Below are 20,214 nucleotides of genomic sequence, written 5' to 3' on the forward strand. Positions count from 1 at the left end.
GCCTAATTACACGATATGGTTGCAGTATGCGATTCTTTCACTTCACTGGACTGCAAACATGACTGCAGGATCAACCTGTCATCAATCCTTAACAGATTGGAGATTAGCATTTAACACACTCACCCCATGATCACAGTGCTACTATGGAGGCTACAGCAAGTAACGCTTTTTGAATATTGGATTCATTCATTTAAAAAAAAAAAAAACTTGCAAATTAAGATGGTACAGAGTTAAAGAGAGAGTATACTCCAGCTAGATGCATTTAATGTCAGACCAGGAATAATCATAAGAATCTTCCATAAAGAATGTGGAATTAATACCGTCTTTGTTGTTTGGTTTCTGATAAATGGTGTTTGGCATGCTTTTGTGCAACTTTGAGCATATGCACACAATAAGCACGCGAACTTCCCAGAGAATCAGTCATGTGTTGCTAATTTGGATGCAATCCACTTCACCTGGCTATTATTAAGAGAGCAATAGTCGATTCAAGGATGCAGGATGCTTCAGAATATGCAAATTCAAAAGCCGTTCAATGATCAAATCAGTACAAGCTCATTTCACCTCTATGACAGTGTTTCAGGGAGCCCAGTCAGAAGCCTAGCATGCCAACTATTCAATTGAATTTTAAACAATACTATGCCAGACTCAACCGTCTCATCTCATCACTATGCCCATATCCGATATCAACGAGAAATTATATACTACAGATTCCATATCAACAGGAATTTTGACACGGGTGCTCATGCAGCCCCCGGAAATTGTAACTTATCACTCAAAATATAACATTTCACATTCACAACCAGAAAGGTACCATGCAACTTTAATGAAAAAGAGAATAGAATGATCAAGATTAAACAGCAATCACATAAAAGCTATGAACTGCACAGTATCAAAGAACCACCCATAACATTTAATTAGATTAAAACATAACCTGTAAGTGTATTTCACATGTGCTGTTGATCCAGATATTAACCACGCCACTATTTCAGTTGCTGTAGAACTTGCAGATAAACTCAACAAAAATGAACAGCATTATAGGCAAGTAGAGATGATGACTTTTTGCAAATGAATATTCGGTTGAAAAGGCAACAAACAGCACGCCAATATCAAATTCAGTACATAAAATATGGAATCAGATACAATGCAAAATAATGCAAACAGACCAAGAGCAAGAACCCATTTTTCTGCCCTGCAACTTCTCTCAGTCCTCAATCTAAATTAACTTCGCGAACTATTACCGCTTGACCACCTTCTCAAAGTGCAAGCCACCAAACTTCTCCCACTTAATAGGCCTAATCTCGATTTGAAAGACGTTGATCGCCCAGTGTTGCTTGAAGCAATAGGTGGCAGTGATATTTGGCTAGGCACTGGAGGAAATTCAAATCCATTTTCCTGTGCCCCACCATCACTAGCACTTGCATCCTGATGCTCAGCTTCGCCGCTATCTAAATTCACGGCTAGCGATTCCCTACTCGCTTTTAACCGATCAGCGCCCTCATAAGTTACCCCTCGACACTTCTTCACCTTCACTTTAACCAAATTAGGGCATCCACCAGCAAGCGCTTCCATTCCATGATCTGAAATCGGGCAACTTTTAACACAAAGTTTTTTCAATGCTATACATTTGGCAGCGATACAAGAAATCTCTGCATCACCGACGGTATCGCTACCACAGAGTGCTAATCGCTCTAGATTTTGGCAATTCGAAGCCAACATTTCGAGACTATTTTTTGTAGGATTGACTCCAATCAGCACCAGTTCTTGCAAACGAGGGCAATTCTTCGCTACTGCTATTAATCCATCATCGCCTATTCGATTCGCCTTCCATCCATCAATATGAAGCTTTCTTAGGAGCTTACAACTCTCAGCGACAGAAACTAGCCCTAAATTAGTGCACTCTGGGGTTTTGACAAGGTGCAAAATCTCCAGATCCAAACAATTAGAGATTGCCGCGAGGCCAACATCGCTTACCTGTAGCCTCTCGAGATGGATCTCGATCATAGAGTTTACTCGATCCGCAATCACTGGAAGAAGTTTGTCCCAATCACCAGAGCATCTGAAAAGCTTCAAGGTTCTGAGATTCTTTGACCCAATTATAAGCGGACCAAAACACTGTCCATTGTAAAGCTCCTTTAAGCATATCGTTTTGAGCGAAGATGCGGCCAAACCTGGTCCAATCGGCTCAGCGGCGGCTCCATCGGTGATTCCGCGAAGCCGCTTTACTGACAACTCTTCAAGAGCCACGCAGTTATCAAGGATTGCGTTCATACCTTTGGCTCCAAACGTGCACGACCCACACGAGAGCTTCTTCAAACCTTTACAGTTATTTGCAAAAGCTGCCATGCCGGCGTCAGTAACATCACGGCAAGAACGAAGCTTGAGGCGCGTGAGATTCCGGCACCGAAATGAAATCGCTTCAAGCGCTTCATCGCCGATGCTTGCGGATCTGCGGTCACATTTGAGTGCGAGTTTTGTCACAGCGTCGAAGCGAGAGAAGAGAGCATGTACCATTGGGAGGAGACCTGATTGGGCGTTGAGAGATAGCCGGTGACGGCTCTGACCCTCGATTCTCAGCCATCGGCGGCACACCAAAGAGCAACGTTTGCGATCGCCGGAGCTAAGCGACTGGAAAATGCAAGCCAAGCACTCGTCAGGTAGATCGGATATGTAGTCCGGTTCTCCATCGTTACTAAGAAAGTCGCTTGGTTCTTCAGCTTGCATAGGGGAGATCAGAGCCGTTGATTTGGCTTTAGACCGGTGGCTATGGTTAGATTCGCGACGGCTCAAGACTGCAACCGTCGAAGATGCCTGGCCCATTCACGCAGACTAGAGAAATTGAATGGTTGTGATTCGCAGCTTCAGGCTTCAACCTCTCGTCCTGGCCGCCTCCACAGTAGAGCTTAGAGCTGCTGCTTTCTCAGTGACGTTGATCGGTCTTTCTTCTTCGAAACGTTCAACGATGGACCTGAAACCGGATTTCATTTCCCCTTTTTTTTCTTTTTTACCTTTTTAATCTTTCGATTTTTATAGTCTCCTGCTCCAGTGTTAGTTTATATATATGGAGAGCGTTCTCACGTGCTTGCCCTGGACCTGGAGTATCTTCCCTCACTTTTCCATCACCAGCCCTTCGATTTTGAGATTTCCAAACAGGCGGCTTATAAATGGTCATCCAGGATGCAAACATAACCAAACTTATGATTTAAGTATAGCATCGATCTCTTACAATCCTCCTCGAGATAATATTTTTTTTAGCAAAAAAAAAAAGTGAGGCGCCGAATCCGAATTTGCTGAGTGATATGGCTAAATCAAATAAATTAAATTCTATATCAGACCAAATTTTACTGGTTAAAATACAATATTATTAACTCTTAAGATTTGATAAAAATTAAAAATTAATCTTTGTATATGAAAATGTTATAATTTGATCCATGAATTTTTATTTTATAAAACATGAATTTATTCTATCCAGAAGTCAAGGATCTCTTAATATCTTGACCATCTTTTAACAAAATATATTCTTTGACCATCTTTTAATTAAATCTAACAACAATTATGAAATTTAAACAATACAAAAAAATCAACACATAAATGGTAAAATATATGAGAGACACGTGGTCTCTTTTCCCAAAAAAAATTTCACTTCGACCTTTACTCTCAAATCTCAATTCATTATGATCTCTGTACGCCTACAAAACTGCCTCACATACGCTTGGAATCAAGCCCTTTCATTTTTTTTTTTTAATCAGAGCCATTCCACATATGTTCTAAGTCAAAACTCCAATTTCATTTGAAATTTTGAATGTTCCATAGCTTATTAAGCAAATTCAGCCACAAGCACTAAGCTGTGCAAGCTTCCCTCCTTAGAACTATTATTATTATTATTATTATTATTATTATTATTATTATTATTATTATTATTATTATTAATGTTGTGATTTGAATGTGTTTTTGATATATGAATTTATGAGTTGGTAATTGATTCATTTTATTACAAATTTAGGATGTGTATAAAAATTCTATAATATTTTTTTTCTTATCCTTTGAATTAATTTTTTTTGGTAATTTTTAATTTTTTTTTAAGTTAAATTTCAATGTATTTATAAATCTTACCATACTTTTACTCATTTTAAAGTAATTTATTTATTAATATAATTTTTTTAATTTATAAAATCCAATTCTAAAATAAACTCATCAAAGTAAATATATAAATAAATAATAAAGACTTATTTGGACATAATATAATCATACTCAGCAAAAATAATGTAAAATATTTAAATATAATCATACCAATAAAACTAATAAAAACTTACATTTATATATTTAAAACATTCTAAACCTAAACTTTGGTTTTACTGGATTGAGTTGGAATAAATCAAATCACTTTGAAATTTAATTTTTATTATATAAGTTTAGATAGAATAAATTAAAAATAAGAAAAAAAAAAAAGTAAAGAGAATTAGAAAGACTAAATTTGTGAGTATAAAAAGTGTCGAATTGGCTCATCCACCGATATTTATTTTATATCCACCCATTTTCATGTATATTTATTTGACATATAAAAACATTTATTCCTGATGTCTCTCATTTTCGTCATTTTTCTTTTACAATGATTTTTTTTTTTTTTACGTATAGACAAATTTTGATGAGAATATCTGATTCCAATAAATATTGGGAACTCGAGCCCTTATATGTCACGACCCAACCTATGGGCCGGACCGTTACTAGGACCTGATCCAGTCTAAAACCCCCGGGGCTCGTAGTAAGCCTAACTATTCATCAACTCAATTCTAAGACCCATTTAGGCCTAATTTCAAGAATTCAACCGGACAGAGTCCAGCCATAACATGAATCATTTAACGGGGAGTTTTTGACTCGTCCGACTTGTAAACACAATATATAATAAACTGGGAAGCTCAGCTCACCCACCTCATAATCAAATGTAATAAAAATAAACGGGAACTTAGCTACCTCATCCAATCCAACCATACATGCATTTAATAAGTTTACAGGTTTAACATGACAATTATATTATAGACCCAATCAAATAAATATTTCTAACACATGCGAAACTCTAGGAGTTAACAGCATTATACAAAAATTAATAGACGATCTGCGAAGAAGAAAAACAGGTTAACCACAACAATAATCCTCCTGTAGCCTGGAAAAATAATGAACAGGAGTAAACGTTCGACTCAGAGAGTAAAATATCAATTTTAACCATAATCTCTATAGCTATCTAAAACTAATGCACCCTATGGAGTGAAATGCAATATCGTCAATATTTTCACATCATAACAGCAAAAGGCAATTTGGAGCACTCACACACCCAACACTGTCAAACAATACATATATGAAAACCGATCCCCTATACAGCCTCTTAATCCAACCTCTGCCAGCGAAAATCTCAAGCCAGACTTTCGCTTAATAAACCAAATATGGGGTCTCAGCGAAGAACTCAACCCCGAAGGACCGGGTCCCAGCGAAGATCTCAAGCCGTATCTACTCGTCCTATCTATATTCAACACCATACCACACGCACGCCAACGCACGCACACTGTTCCAAATTACCACAAACAACGCCCATGGCAATTCATCAATTAAGAATGCAATATAAAATGTGCTTAGTGTTTAACTACATAGATATATACATATAAGTGATGCATGGGCATGTTTGAACATATAATAATATCGAAATTACAATTAAAATTAATATTTTACTCACAGACTCAATCGAAGTCACTGTAGCGGCTGGGTGAAGGAGGAAGGCTGTCCCGACTTACCTAACAATATTATTACAATTATTTAATAAATTTGACTCAATACAAATTAAGAAAAGACTAAAGATGTCATAAGTCGTGCTAAAAATCCGGCAGAGTCTCCCCTATACCTAGGACTTACCCAACCTGCAAAATGGCTTAAAACGCACTTCTATATTCACAAACCATACACCCACAACTTAATCACATTACACAGCCCCTCCTGGGCCCATCTAAACAGTCATCAATCACAATATGTAAACTTACAGTTTAGTCCTTATAATTGACCCTTTTGCAAAAACTACTCAAATGGGCTCTAAAAATTCTAAAACTTTGCCCCGCGGTCCTTAGCAACATTATTAAGCTAATGCAAAAGGAATCATAATTTTCTGAGTTACCATGAATATTTTATGGATTTTTAATCCAATTCAAGCACTAGACAGTTAAGAAAAAGTAAGGTTCAGGTTTACCTATGTCGATTTCGACCTCTGGAACGTGCTCTAGATGTCTGACAACAGTGGGGTAGCCAAAATCTTGACCCAATTCTGAGACTTTTTCGGTAGCCTGTCTGTCTGGCCAGAAATTCACAGACCCGGGCAACCGTCGAATTTTCGTGAATTGAAAGTACCTACACGAAGCCCACAACACGAGGGTTAGTATATAATTTTTACAAAATTTTCTAAGCTCATTTAGTACTCGGAAAAATACTATGAAGTTTCGTGGGATCCACCAAAAAACAGTGTCAAAAAATTTTAAAATTTAAATTGCCGCGAAGCTCTCGATGAGTGGAGCGCTCCGGTACACTCGATTTTTTCGTGGGGTTCACGGTTTACAAGAAATCTAGCCCAAAGTCAAAATGGGCTAAAACTTCCCGGACAAAAATTAGGCAAACCGCTCAATGGATTTTGGTGTTCTTGGTATCTATGGAAAGCTCTCGAGGTGTAGATATGTTTTGACATAAGACCCAACCCAAACGGTGGCCGGAAAGCCGAAACGGAGTGCGCGCGTAAGGGGAGCTTCGCGCGTCGTTTCAGCCCACCTGGAAAGCCGGCCGGCGGTGGGGAAAGACTGGGGCGACACGCTGTCGAGGTGGGGAGGCTGGGGTGGCGGCGGCGTGTCGTGGGGAGGAGGGAGGAGAGAGAAAATGGAAGAGAGAGGAAGAGGGGTCGAGAACATGCGCGGAGGAAGAAGAAAAGGAGCTGGCCAGTTTGATTCGGCAGGTCCGATTCAAGATACAAATTTTTAAATTTTTACTCTGCCTTGAGACCAAAAATGAGACCCAAAAATTTCGAAAAAATTCTAGAAAACTCAGAAAAATTCGTAGAGTCCAAATATATTTTTAGTTTTGCCATGTGATTTTTAAATTAATTTTTAAAAATCATCAAAGTTTTATATTTTCGAAAAATCGAACCCGATTTCTAAAATTCAAATAATTTTCTAAAATTTAAATAAAATAAAATATTAATATTTACTCACAAAATACTAAATTTAAAATTATGGGTGTTACATTCTTCCCCCCTTACAGAAAATTCGTCCTTGATTTTTACACAAGGCAGAATTACACATTGAATAGATAAGGGTACTTGCTACGCATGTCCCGCTCTGACTCCCAGGTATACTCTTCCACAGACTGGCTCCTCCACAAAACCTTAACCATAGGGATTTATTTTGATCTTAGCTGCCTCACTTGGTAGTCCACTATGGCTACAGGTTGTTCCTCAAACGTCAGGTCTTCTTTCAGCTCCACTACTCTCGACTTGATATCTGATAACTTTAATCAACTTTGGTGCTTACCTCACTTTTATTAGGCACTAACGTGTCTCTTGGTGACTTCAGTCCTCATTCCTTTGTTTCAATAATCTCTGTTCCCCAAAAACATGACTTATGTTCCTTACCCTATAGTATCCTATAAAATGCTTTCCTGTAGCACCTAGCATATAGATCTCGTTCGAAACCTTTACTTGTCCTATGACCTCAATGGTCAATAACCATAAATCTTCTCACTCCCATGATACTTCAAATTTTTAATCTCTTTTGTGTCATTACTAAGGTCCTTAGACCAGCCTCTGTCCATCTTAGGTAACTAGTCAAGTAGAATTCCATCCAAGGGCTAAGTGTACCATTTATCAATATTGGAAAGCAAACTGGGTCTCTTCTCTTATATGACAAAAGTGTTTATATTCCCTGACAACTCAGTTAATGCAACTTTATCGTTTCCCACTCCTTCTCTGGAATGGAAATATATAGACTTCTTTCTACAGCTTCTTAGTATGTGGCCTACTTCTGACACATTGGCACTCAGATCGAGGCTCTACTACTCCTTTAATCTATCATTTCATAATAACTTGTTTCAAACATCTCTTAGTGTGTTCCTAGCATACCCATCCCTTCTTATCATCATCATTATAACTAGCTCTACCGAGCTTTCTTCATGTCTTTTGGATCTTATCCACTTCCTTTTCCTATTTTTGGTATTGTTGATATCTTTTAAACCTGCTGTACTTATTCCTTAATCTTAGTCCTATTTCACCCTTACACCTTTTTCCTTCAAGGATGTCCATCCCATCATCAACTTTAACTTTCATTTTATTTCTTATTCTTATCTTGATTACTAATTTCATTACTTCGGGAATTCTAGCCTTACGATTTACTCCTATCAGCACATTCTTCACCTTATGTAGCACTTGTAATTAACCATAAAAAATTCTTTTTGTATCCCCTTTTCCAACTTACTATCAAAACATTATCATTCCCTACCAGCCTTAGTAGGAAATTACTCATTCTGGATGGATAAGAGCCCCAGAACTATAAGTTTCATCTGAACTAACACGGCTGTGGGAAATATGTGCCATGCCTTAATTCCAAACAAGTTACTTCACGTATTCATTCTCCTTAATATAATCACATATACTGCCCATAGCTTTCTAAACTTCAACCTCAAATTACCCATCAGCAACAATTTCATCTATTGAAACTCATCCACAAATAGTACTTCATCTAGCTCATAGTTAAAAATGGTTGCAAGCCTTGGTAGCTAACTCAATTTGACTCCTGTCACTATTCTGATCGTCCTTTCATACTTAACATTAGGTATGCACTTACTGTCATTCTCATATTAGGAAATTGTGTATGAATTGGTGCCTAGCAAACTCTCAAATAACTAGGTCTCTTTGACTCAGTCTCTATTCCTAATATAACCCTCTAGAACCAAAAGCACGAGCTAAACTTGAAAAGAAAGAAAAATATCCTCTTATATTCAACTACGTCCGATTGTCCATATAATAAGAAAAATATCCTCTTATATTCAACTACGTCTGATCGTCCATATAATAACGTTTAACCTATGTTTCTTGGTCTTTCTCTTCAAATTTCATCATCTCCTAGCACAATTGTGCTCTACCTATAAGGTATCATCTTTATGAACCCTTTACCGTACCATTGTCCTTCCTGACATAATATTTTATAATTTATTAACTTTACTTATACTCGACCTATGATTCATATCTATTATCATTTATATTGTGCCCTTAACTTTTGTTGAATCCTGAAAGATTTCTCTCACTAATAGATTCTTCCAGCACTAATTCCACCCTTATCTATGGTCACTAATTTGATCCATGAACTTTCTAGTGATTTATAACCATCCATACTTGTCACTTTTCATTCTATCCCTACTGTTGTTCCGTCGTTCTTGCTTCACTGCAAAGTGATTATATTGATCACACTAAAAATGTTTGCCTGACATTCATAACGAACCTCTAACTACCTTCTCACTATCTCAAAAGTCTAACCTAAGCCTATGTTTCATTATCCATCATTCTTTTCCTCTCATCATACCTATTTGATCCCTTAGATTGACCTTTATTCAACTTACTACTTACTAACTTTGTTTTCTCTACCTAATTAGATAGTCCACAATACCATCGCACACTTCTAGCTTTTGCTCATTATTATTGTATTTCTCATCTAATCTTCTTGATACTGTTAACAAGTTAAAAGAATCTTGCCCCTTTGCTATCCACTTCACTTAGGAATAGGGAATAGATAGAGTATGATCTAATGATGCAACTCCGAGCACTATAATTTAGCCCCTGGTACTACCTCAACTACATTATACTATGAGTATCACATTACTAAATTTCATATCTCCATCACTATTCTCACTAATGTGGTTCCATTTTGGGTTCTCCATCCTTGTCATTTACCTTGCCAAGAATAACACTTAGCCTACCCTATATCTTAACTTTGTTCCTTTTATTATGCTCCCTTCAGGTTGTCCTTTCATTTATTTCCTTTGTCTTACCCAAAACAGAACTTGACTATTCTATCCCTGGTTCCATTCTTCTTCCTAACATGACAGCTGCACTTGCTAACTATATCTTTCAGAGTCTCTACCGCATTACCACATATCTGTGCTACTCAGATTTGGTCATTTGACCACTCTAGCTAGTACTTCCACTAGCATTTAGATTACATTGCATCTGCAATCAATTGTTCAAACTTTCATTCTGCACTTTCTCTATCCATTGGTCTTCTGTGATTTATCTTCGCTAATTTATTACTCTTAACACTATTATAATTAGATTATACAATTGTTTTGAACAATATGAAGTTAGAAAGAAACTCAGGAAATTATAGTCACACTTTTATTGTATGATCTCTATTCTTATCCTTTAGCTTACATAATACACTTACTACCTCGAAAACTGATTCTGCAGCAATTTTATTTATTTGTTGTTATTATTATTATTTTTTTTTTCTATGTTTACTCAATTAGCCAAAACTTAAGATACCGGGCACCCAAACCCGTCATCCAATTCAAAGGATTTACATCCCTCATGATCTGACTATATATGATTCCTATAATGGAACTTGTATCCTCTCCTGGATACTCGAGCCAACTACTCTCTATCACACTCTACAGTCCCATCTGGGGCACTATTTTGTTGGTCACCATTATTAGTAATAAACTTTGATCCCTTCTGAAAAGATAGGACTATACCCTAACTTGCTGCAACAAAGGTACTACATTTACCACCTTGCCAAAACCATGTCAAATTAATGACTCTCCTATCATATCATAGCTCCGTAAATCATCAATTCATAGTTCCGACCTTCTCTAGGTAGTAGAAACTTTACACCTTACTGATACACACAAGGTATACTATTCTCACTAAGCTCTAAGCAAAACGTCTGTCTTACTGCAAAAACCATCCAAAATTCCATACCAAAGACCAGATGGTCTCACTCTATAGATGTCACCTTTACTTTGCAACTAATCCGCAACCTCAGGTCTGATGGCAACTCTTGATGTAACTTTAGCTCATGCTAGGGTAACCGAGTCACTGACTCTAGTTATCACCCAACTGTGACCTTTCAATATTCTAACTCTAGACTCTTAACCAGGAGTTTCCAACTCCTCTGCAGCTATAGAACTCAGTTCTGGCATAATTGTACCAAAACAGAGGTCATCCTCAAACACCCTCATTACGAAGCACTACAGGGATGCATGCAGCTCTACACAATAATCTCATGTCGGTACTGTAATCCGTCGCTTACAGAGCAGACATCGAGAACATTGTATAATTACTACGATACGTCCTGACAGACTAGGTCTCCTAATCTGTTATATCTCTTGAATCTACTATTATCATAAACTTACTCTGACTGGGTCATCCATTGATGACTGCTAGCAGTGGTATCCTCACCCTTATCTAGTGCAATTATACTATTAAAACTCACCTTTATGTACTCATGCCTAGCACCAAATAGGCACAACACTTAGACCCATACTGATAGAAATATAGTGTTTCTTGGAGAACGTATTTTCATGGCAGACCTCAACATGTCTGCTAACTCTATTTCACACTTCTATGTACTTCACAAAAATCAAGACACTAACTGAGGCACTTTTATATTTTTCGAGGTATAACGCAGAATCTAAAAACAAAGAATTACAGAAAAAAGACAAAATAGAATCCTATACTCTGCATGTGACAACTCTAGGTGCACACTTTTCCATGAATCTAAAGCCTAAGCTCTGATACCACATTTGTCACGACCCAACCTATGGGCCAGACAGGCACTAGGACCTGGGCCAGCCTAAAGCCCCTGAGGCCCGTAGTAAGCCTAACTATTCATCAACGCAACTCTAAGGCCCATTTGGGCCCAATTTCAAGAATTCAACCGGACAGAGTCCGGCCATAACATGGACCATTTAACGGAGAGTTTTTGACTCGTCCGACCTGTAAACACAATATAAAATAAACTGGGGAGCTCAGCTCACCCTCCTCATAATCAAATGTCATAAGAATAAATGGAAACTCAGCTACCTCATCCAATCCAACCATATATGCATTTAATAAGTTTACAGATCCAACATGACAATTATATTACAGACCCAATCAAATAAATATTTCTAATACATGCGGAACTCTAGGAGTTAACAGCATTATACAAACATTAATAGATGACCTGCGAAGAAGAAAAACAGGTTAACCACAACAATAATCTTCCTGTAGCCTAGAAAAATAATGAACAGAAGTGAGCGTTCGACTCAGAGAGTAAAATATCAATTTTAACCATAATCTCTATAGCTATCTAAAACTAATGCACCCTGTGGAGTGAAATGCAACATCGTCAATATTTTCACATCATAACAGCAAAAGGCAATTTAGAGCACTCACACACCCAATACTGTCAAACAATACATATATGGGAGCTGATCCCCTATACAGCCTCTTAATCCAACCTCTGCCAGCGAAGATCTCAAGCCGGACTTTTGCTTAATAAACCAAATACGGGGTCTCAGCGAAGAACTCAAGCCGTGTCTATCCCGAAGGATCAGGTCCCAACGAAGATCTCAAGCCATGTCTACCAGTCCTGTCCATATCCAACACCATACCACACGCACGCCAACGCACGCACACTGCTCCAAATTACCACAAACAATACCCATGGCAATCCATCAATCAAGAATGCAATATAAAATGTGCCTAGTGTTTAACTACATAGATATATACATATAAGTGATGCATGGGCATGTTTGAACATATAATAATATCGAAATTACAATTAAAATTAATATTTTACTTACAGACTCAACCGAGGTCACTGTGGCTGCTGGGCTGAAGAGGAAGGCTGTCCCGGTTCACCTGATAATTTTATTACAATTATTTAATAAATTTAACTCAATACAAACTAAGAAAAGACCAAAGATGTCCTAAGTCGTGTCGAAAATCCTGCAGAGTCTCCCCTATACCTAGGACCTACCCAACCTGCAAAAAGGCTTAAAACGCACTTCTATATCCACAAACCATACACTTACAACTCAATCACATCACACAGTCCCTCCTAGGCCCACCCAAACAGTCATCAATCACAATATATAAAATTATAGTTTAGTCCTTATAATTGACCCTTTTGCAAAAACTACTCAAATGAGCTCTAAAAATTCTTAAACTTTGCCTCGTGGTCCTTAGCAACATTACTAAGCTAATGCAAAAGGAGTCATAATTTTCTGAGCTACCATGAATATTTTATGAATTTTTAATCCAATTCAATCACTAGACAATTAAGAAAAACTAAGGTTCGGGTTTACTTATGCCGATTCCGACCTTGGAACGCGCTCAGGACATCTGACAATGGTGGAGTAGCCAAAATCTCGACCCAATTCCAAGACTTTTTTGGTAGTCTGTCTGTCTGGCTGGAAATTCATAGACCTAGGCAACCGTCGAATTTTCGCTAATTAAAAGTACCTACACGAAGCCCACAATACGAGGGTTAGTATATAATTTTTACGAAATTTTCTAAACTCATTTAGTACTCGGAAAAATACTACGAAGTTTGATGGGACCCACCGAAAAACAGTGTCGAAAAATTTTGAAATTTATATTGCCGCAAAGCTCTCGACGAGTGGAGCGCTCCGGTACTCTCGATTTTTTAGTGAGGTTCACGATTTAGTAGAAATCTAGCCCAAAAATCGAAATGGGCTAAAACTTTTCGGATAAAAATTGGGCAAACCGCTCAATGGATTTTGGTGTTCTTGGTACTTATAGAAAGCTCTCGAGGTGTAGATGTGTTTTGACATAAAACCCGACCCAAACGGTGGCCGGATCTGCCAGATTTTGGCTGGGAAGCCGAAACGGCGCGCGCGCACAGGGGGAGCTTTCCGGGTCGTTTCCGGCTGCCTGGAAGGCCGGCCGGCGGTGGGGAAAGGCTGGGGTGGCGAGATGGGGAGGCTGGGGTAGCGGCGGCGCGGCGTGGGGAGGAGGGAGGAGAGAGAAAATGTGAGAGAGAGGAAGAGGGGTCGGGAACACGCGCAAAGGAAGAAGAAAAGGAGCTAGCCGGTTCGATTCGGCCGATCCGATTCAAGATACAAAATTTTGAATTTTCACTCTGTCTTGGGACCGAAAACGAGACCTAAAAATTTCAAAAAAATTCTAGAAAACTCAGAAAAATTCGTAGAGTTCAAATACATTTTTAGTTTTGCCACGTGGTCTTTAAATTAATTTTTAAAAATTATCAAAATTTTATATTTTCTGAAAATCAAATCCGATTTCTAAAATTCAAAAAATTTTAAATAATTTCTTAAAATTTAAATAAAATAAAATATTAATATTTATCCACAAAATAATAAATTTAAAATTCGGGGTATCACATCGATATATTTGGGAGAGATTAGTGTTAGGATTCTGAGCAATAACTTAATCTTGATGGTTTGGGCGACACTTCAAACAGCACATTAATCTTGATGGTCGGGGCGACACTTCAAATAGCACAGTTCTACTTTTATTTCTACTTCTATTAATGATTCCAACAATTACATTAGGACAAATAGCTTACTAAATTGCAATAAGGGTATTAGTAGCTGTGACTCTATTGACAATTCCGATGAAAATAAAGAGAATAAATTAGATTTCACTTAGATATTCCTTTTTCCATTTGCTTGACATTAGTTATGTTAAAAAGTGGATGTTTATGTGGTTAAGAAGTTTATTATTCTTTTTCGTTTTCTTAGATTTTATTTATTTTATAAAATGGATGATTTCATTGTAATATTTATCATTAATGTACAGTAATAGATCGCTGCATTTAGACTTAAGGATCTCACATGAATATTAATTTTTTAATTTAATTTGATCAATAATTTTTTTAAAATTATTATAATATTAACCCATCAAATTTTTTATTTAATTTGACCAATAAAAATATCAATTAATACAAATGCAACATTTAAATATAGGATCAATGATAGATGCATCTTTTTGACATACCTTACTCACAAATTCTTATAAAAATTCATTTTCTTTTTTAAATAAAATTTTAAAAGATAGGCCACTAATTTTTCAATTTAGTTTTGATCAATAAAAAACCTTTTAAATTAATAGAATATGAGTTTTTAAAATTTTTATTTAATTATGTCAATAAAAAATTAATATTTTAATTACCCACATTCAAAGTACTCTATATTTAAAATTTTTGGAAGGGGCCAACCCTTTTAGCCTCCCAAATCCATTATTTGATGGATATAAATTATAAACATAGGTATATTGTGTATTTTATTTACAATTTGAATTTTTATAATTTTCTTATTATAATTTTCAATTTAACTAGCCAATAAAAAGTAATATTTTGAATTATTAGAATATAGGTCATCGGCTAATAAAAAAAATTAACTTTTTAAACTTTTGTTATAATTTTTTGGAGATACAAGTGAGAGTTATACATGTCCATTTTTAAACACTTCCAAATTAAAATTGATGGAGTTGACACCACTTCTACTACATAGGAGAACAAGGTATAATTATTTTTCTTGTTTTTGCGTTTTCTTAAAAAGCCAATGTTTATATGGTTAAGTAATTTATTATTTCTTTTTATTTTATTATATTTTATTTATTTCAGAAAAATGGATGGTTCTATTATAATAATTGTCATTAATGTAATGTAATTGAAACCATGTCTACTGGAACAAAATTAACATGATATACTACTTTTCGTTTTTTTAGATTTGTTTTAATTTTCTTTGATTTTGCTTATTGTTATTTTGACAGTTGCAACACATTAATTAAAAATAGAATTAGACAGCACTCATACCACAAAAAAAGAGATATTGTTTCTTTTTGTTTTTATTTCCTGTATGTTGTGTTATTTTGATTTTGGCTATCCTCAAATGAATTATTTATTATAAATGTTTTACCGGTGATGATGACCGTGAGCCCAATAAACTAAGAAATGACTGAAACTGAGATTCAATATTTATAGGGCCTCAAAGAAAAATGATTGAAACTGAGAATAATATTTTGTATTTGTAGAGACTCCAATCAAATATCCACGATTAACAATATTTCTATTTTTATTTCTTATATATTATATTATTTTGATATTGGTTATCCTCAAATTAATTATTTATCATTAATGTTCTACTCATGATGATGACCTTGAGCTCAATAAATCAATAAATAATTAAATTTGAGATTCAATATTTGTAGGACCTCAAAGAAAAATGATTGAAACTGATAACAATATTTTGTATTTGTAGATACTCCAATCAAACATTCATGATGAATAAAAATTGCAATTTCTTTTATAATTTTAATGTTATTTAAAATTGAAATTTAAAAAATAAGCTATTAATTTTTTTAATTGAATCGGGTCAATAAAAAATAATCCTTTAAATTATTAAAATATACAGTCATTGCCTTTTTTAAAATGAGCCAATAAAAAAAATTAACCTTTTAAATTTTTGTTATAATTTTTTGAAGCTACAAGTGAAAGTAATACATATCCATTTTTAAACACTCCTAAATTAAAATCGATGGAGTTGACACAACTCATACAACATGAAAGAACAAGGTATGATTTCTTTTTCATATTTTTGTATTTTCTTAAAAAGCGGATGTTTACATGATTAAGTAATTTATTATTTATTTTCATTTTATTACATTTTGTTTACTTTAGAAAATAGATGGTTCCATTATGATAATTGTCATTGATGGAGTGGGCACCTCTTCTACTAAAGAAAAATAACAAAATATAATTTATTTTTGTTTTCTTGGATTTTATGGGGATTTTGTAATCTATTGTTTTGAAGTTTTTTCACATTAATTATTTCAAAAAATGGATGATTTCATTGTTGAATATAGGATTGATGGAGTTTACACCGCTTCTACTATAATAGAAGAAAACAAGATATACTTGTTTTGATTTTCTTAAATTTTGTGCATTATTTTCTTAATGGTTGCATCACATTAATTATCTATAGAGTTGACATCACTTATATTACGAAAAAGAGGTATTGTTCCTTTCTCTTTTTATTTTTTATATATTATGTTATTTTGATATTGGCTATTTTTAAATTAATTATTTATCATAAATGTTTTGCTGGTGATGATGACCGTGAGCTCAATAAATCAAAAAATGACAATAGTCGAAATTCAATATTTATAGAAGCTCAAAGAAAAGTGATTAAAGTTGAGAACAATATTTTTATATTTTTAGAAACTTCAACCAAACATTCACGATGAATAAAATTTCAAAAAATTTATTTTGTTATTAAACATTGTTGGCTATGTAAATCTTAAATGAGTGGCAATTAAACTTATGGATCTATACTACCAGTGAGTCTTGTTTAATTCTATTTTGATATTAATTTTTTATTACTTGATTTACCAGTTTTTAAGGTATTTGCGTTGCATGTATATAAAATAATTATTTATTATAATTTTTTATTTGTAATATATATAATATTAAATTTAATTATTTAAATAAAAATATTATTTTCATTGTTAGTTAATTAGTTTTATAAATAAAAAATTTTATAATTTGAATTTATTGTATTTTTAATAAGATTTTTTATAAAAATTTTATATATTATAATTAATCTAATTAATTATATATAATATTAATTCAATTACTATACAAATATAGCAAGTCTTTAAATATAAATAAAAATATGATATAATAACAAGTCTTTAAAAAATATTAAAGTGTAAAAATATTTTTTAAAATTAAAACAATAAACTAATATTTCATGCAAGTTTTCATATAGTATTAAATTCATTTATTTTTATTTTTTTTTAAATAAATTATGTTTGATTTACCAATATCATAATATTATAATATTTTTAATAATTTGAAGATAGTGGTGATTTTTTTAGTGAGACTATATTATTTATTTTTAATATAAAATTTATTTATATATTTAGAAAATAAGGATAATTATTAAAATATATTTGGTGATTTAAAATTTTTTGTCTTTGTAATTTATTATTTAATTGATGTATTCATACTTTACTTAATTTACATTTATAATATTATATTTCTAATCTTAAAAAAAATTATACACTATTAAAATAATTTTTAGAGATAATTTCAAAAATTGTAGCCCATAATTTATCATATTATTATTAATTTACAAAATTTTTATTTTTATCAATTAATATTATAAAATTTTATGAAGTTATTTATTTAAGAAATTGCAATGAGAAATGCCAACATTGCAATTTCTTATTTCAATAAATATTAATGTCATGTTAATATTCTATTAAAATTATTACAAAAATATATTGTTATATTTTTTTAAAATTGTGGAAGCTCAATATTTTATCTATTATTTATTTATTTTAATTAGTTGATAATAATTTAATACATTTATCTAAAAAAAAATATTTTATTTAACGGTCTACTTATTTATTTTTATATATATATTATTTTTGAAATTAAACATATATATGTAATCTGAATAACTCAATTCAATAATAACTCTTATCATATTCTATACCTAATAGAACTCTTAAAATATATATATACCCCAATCATCTCTTTCTGCTAAATTTTGCTCTCAAAACTTGTTTATCACTTCATTTTTATACCAAATACTCTCAACAGGTATTTTTATCATATTTTATTTATTATTATATATATATATATATATAAATATATAAAAATTTACGATTTTATAATATGATGTGAGCAAAGAATCCATAAATTCTTACTTCTCTATTCATCACATTTGATTATATTTTCAAGGTAAAAAAATTCCCTTTCTTTGTTCAACAATGGGTGAATTTGATTTTATTTTCTTTCCTTAAATTGTTAAAACTACTCTAGAAATTCATTTTTTTTCTTTGACCATTGGTATTGAATTGGATTGATCATGAATACTGTGGAACAAAAAATTTGAATTTATAATATATATATATATATATATATATATATATATATATATATATATATATATATATAATTGTTGTTAAATTTATTATTATATTTTTTTTTACTTTATTTTTATATATTTTTTAAAATTAATCTATTTTTATTAATTTCATTATTAATATTATTATTATTATCATAAACTTTGATTTCAAAATATAGTGTTCATCGATGATATTCTAGTATACTCAAAGAGTAAAAAGGAGCATAAGCAGCATTTGAGAATTGTCCTTCAAACCTTACGGGAATACAAGCTATATGCCAAGTTCTCAAAATGTGAGTTATGGTTAGATATTGTGGCTTTCTTAGGCCATACAGTGTCTAAGGATGGAGTGTGTATTGATAAGAAAAAATTTGAGATAGTGTTTCATTGGCCTAGACCAATAACTATGTCAGAGATTCATAGTTTCTTGGATTTAGCAGGGTATTATAGATAGTTTGTTTAAGACTTTTCTCATATTGCAGCACCTTTAACTAAGTTGATACAAAAGAATATGAAACTTCAGTGGTCTGAGACTTGTGAAAAAAATTTTCAGGAGCTTAAGACTCATTTGACTATAGCACCAGTGTTAGCTCTTCTGTTTGGATCAGGGGGTTATGTAGTGTATTGTGATGCTTCTATGATTGGTTTAGGGTGTGTTTTGATGCAGCATTGACTAGTTATTGCATATGTTTCTCGTCAGTTGAAAAGGCACGAACAGAATTATCCAACTCATGATTTAGAAATGGCTGCAGTAATTTTTGCTTTGAAAATCTGGAGACACTATCTGTATGGTGAGACATGTGAAATCTTCATTGACCACAAAAGTCTCAACTACATATTTGACCAACGTGATCTTAATCTTAGGCAAAGGAGATGGGTAGAATTGCTGAAGGATTATAATTGCACCATACAGTATAAACCTGGAAAAGCTAATGTGGTGGCTGATGCTCTAAGTAGGAAGTCTTCCGGTAGTTTAGCCCATATATCTACCAAGAGGAGGCCTCTAATTGGTGAATTACATGAGTTGCTAAATCAAGGAGTAGAGTTTGAAATAGTATCTGGATCATTCTTAGCACATTTTTGAGTCATGCCTATTTTGATTGATCAAATTAAGGCTACTTAGAAGAGGGATTCTCAGTTGTGCAAGATTATAGATAGTATTCATCAAGGCCAAGCTCAAGGGTTCATGTTAGATGACGATGGAGTTCTTAATTATAGCATTAGCTTTGTGTCCCCAATATTGATGAGTTGAGAAGAGAAATC

At 33.6% G+C, this 20,214-nt stretch overlaps 1 protein-coding gene across 1 annotated transcript; it reads right to left on the minus strand.

Annotated features, from left to right (window-relative positions):
- Nucleotides 1-1,056: 1,056 nt before the first annotated feature.
- Nucleotides 1,057-3,115, minus strand: LOC110663681 (F-box protein At1g47056). Its single transcript, XM_021823067.2, has one exon. The coding sequence runs from the start codon at nt 2,815-2,817 to the stop codon at nt 1,219-1,221; it is 1,599 nt and encodes a 532-aa protein (XP_021678759.1). The 5' UTR covers nt 2,818-3,115; the 3' UTR covers nt 1,057-1,218.
- Nucleotides 3,116-20,214: the final 17,099 nt, after the last annotated feature.

The sequence above is a fragment of the Hevea brasiliensis genome, chromosome 12 (genome assembly GCF_030052815.1).
Source record: "Hevea brasiliensis isolate MT/VB/25A 57/8 chromosome 12, ASM3005281v1, whole genome shotgun sequence".
NCBI classification, from domain to species: Eukaryota; Viridiplantae; Streptophyta; class Magnoliopsida; order Malpighiales; family Euphorbiaceae; genus Hevea; species Hevea brasiliensis.

Excerpts from the sequence above, each read along its gene's own strand:
- LOC110663681 (XM_021823067.2), bottom strand. The coding sequence starts at position 2,817 with ATGGGCCAGGCATCTTCGACGGTTGCAGTCTTGAGCCGTCGCGAATCT.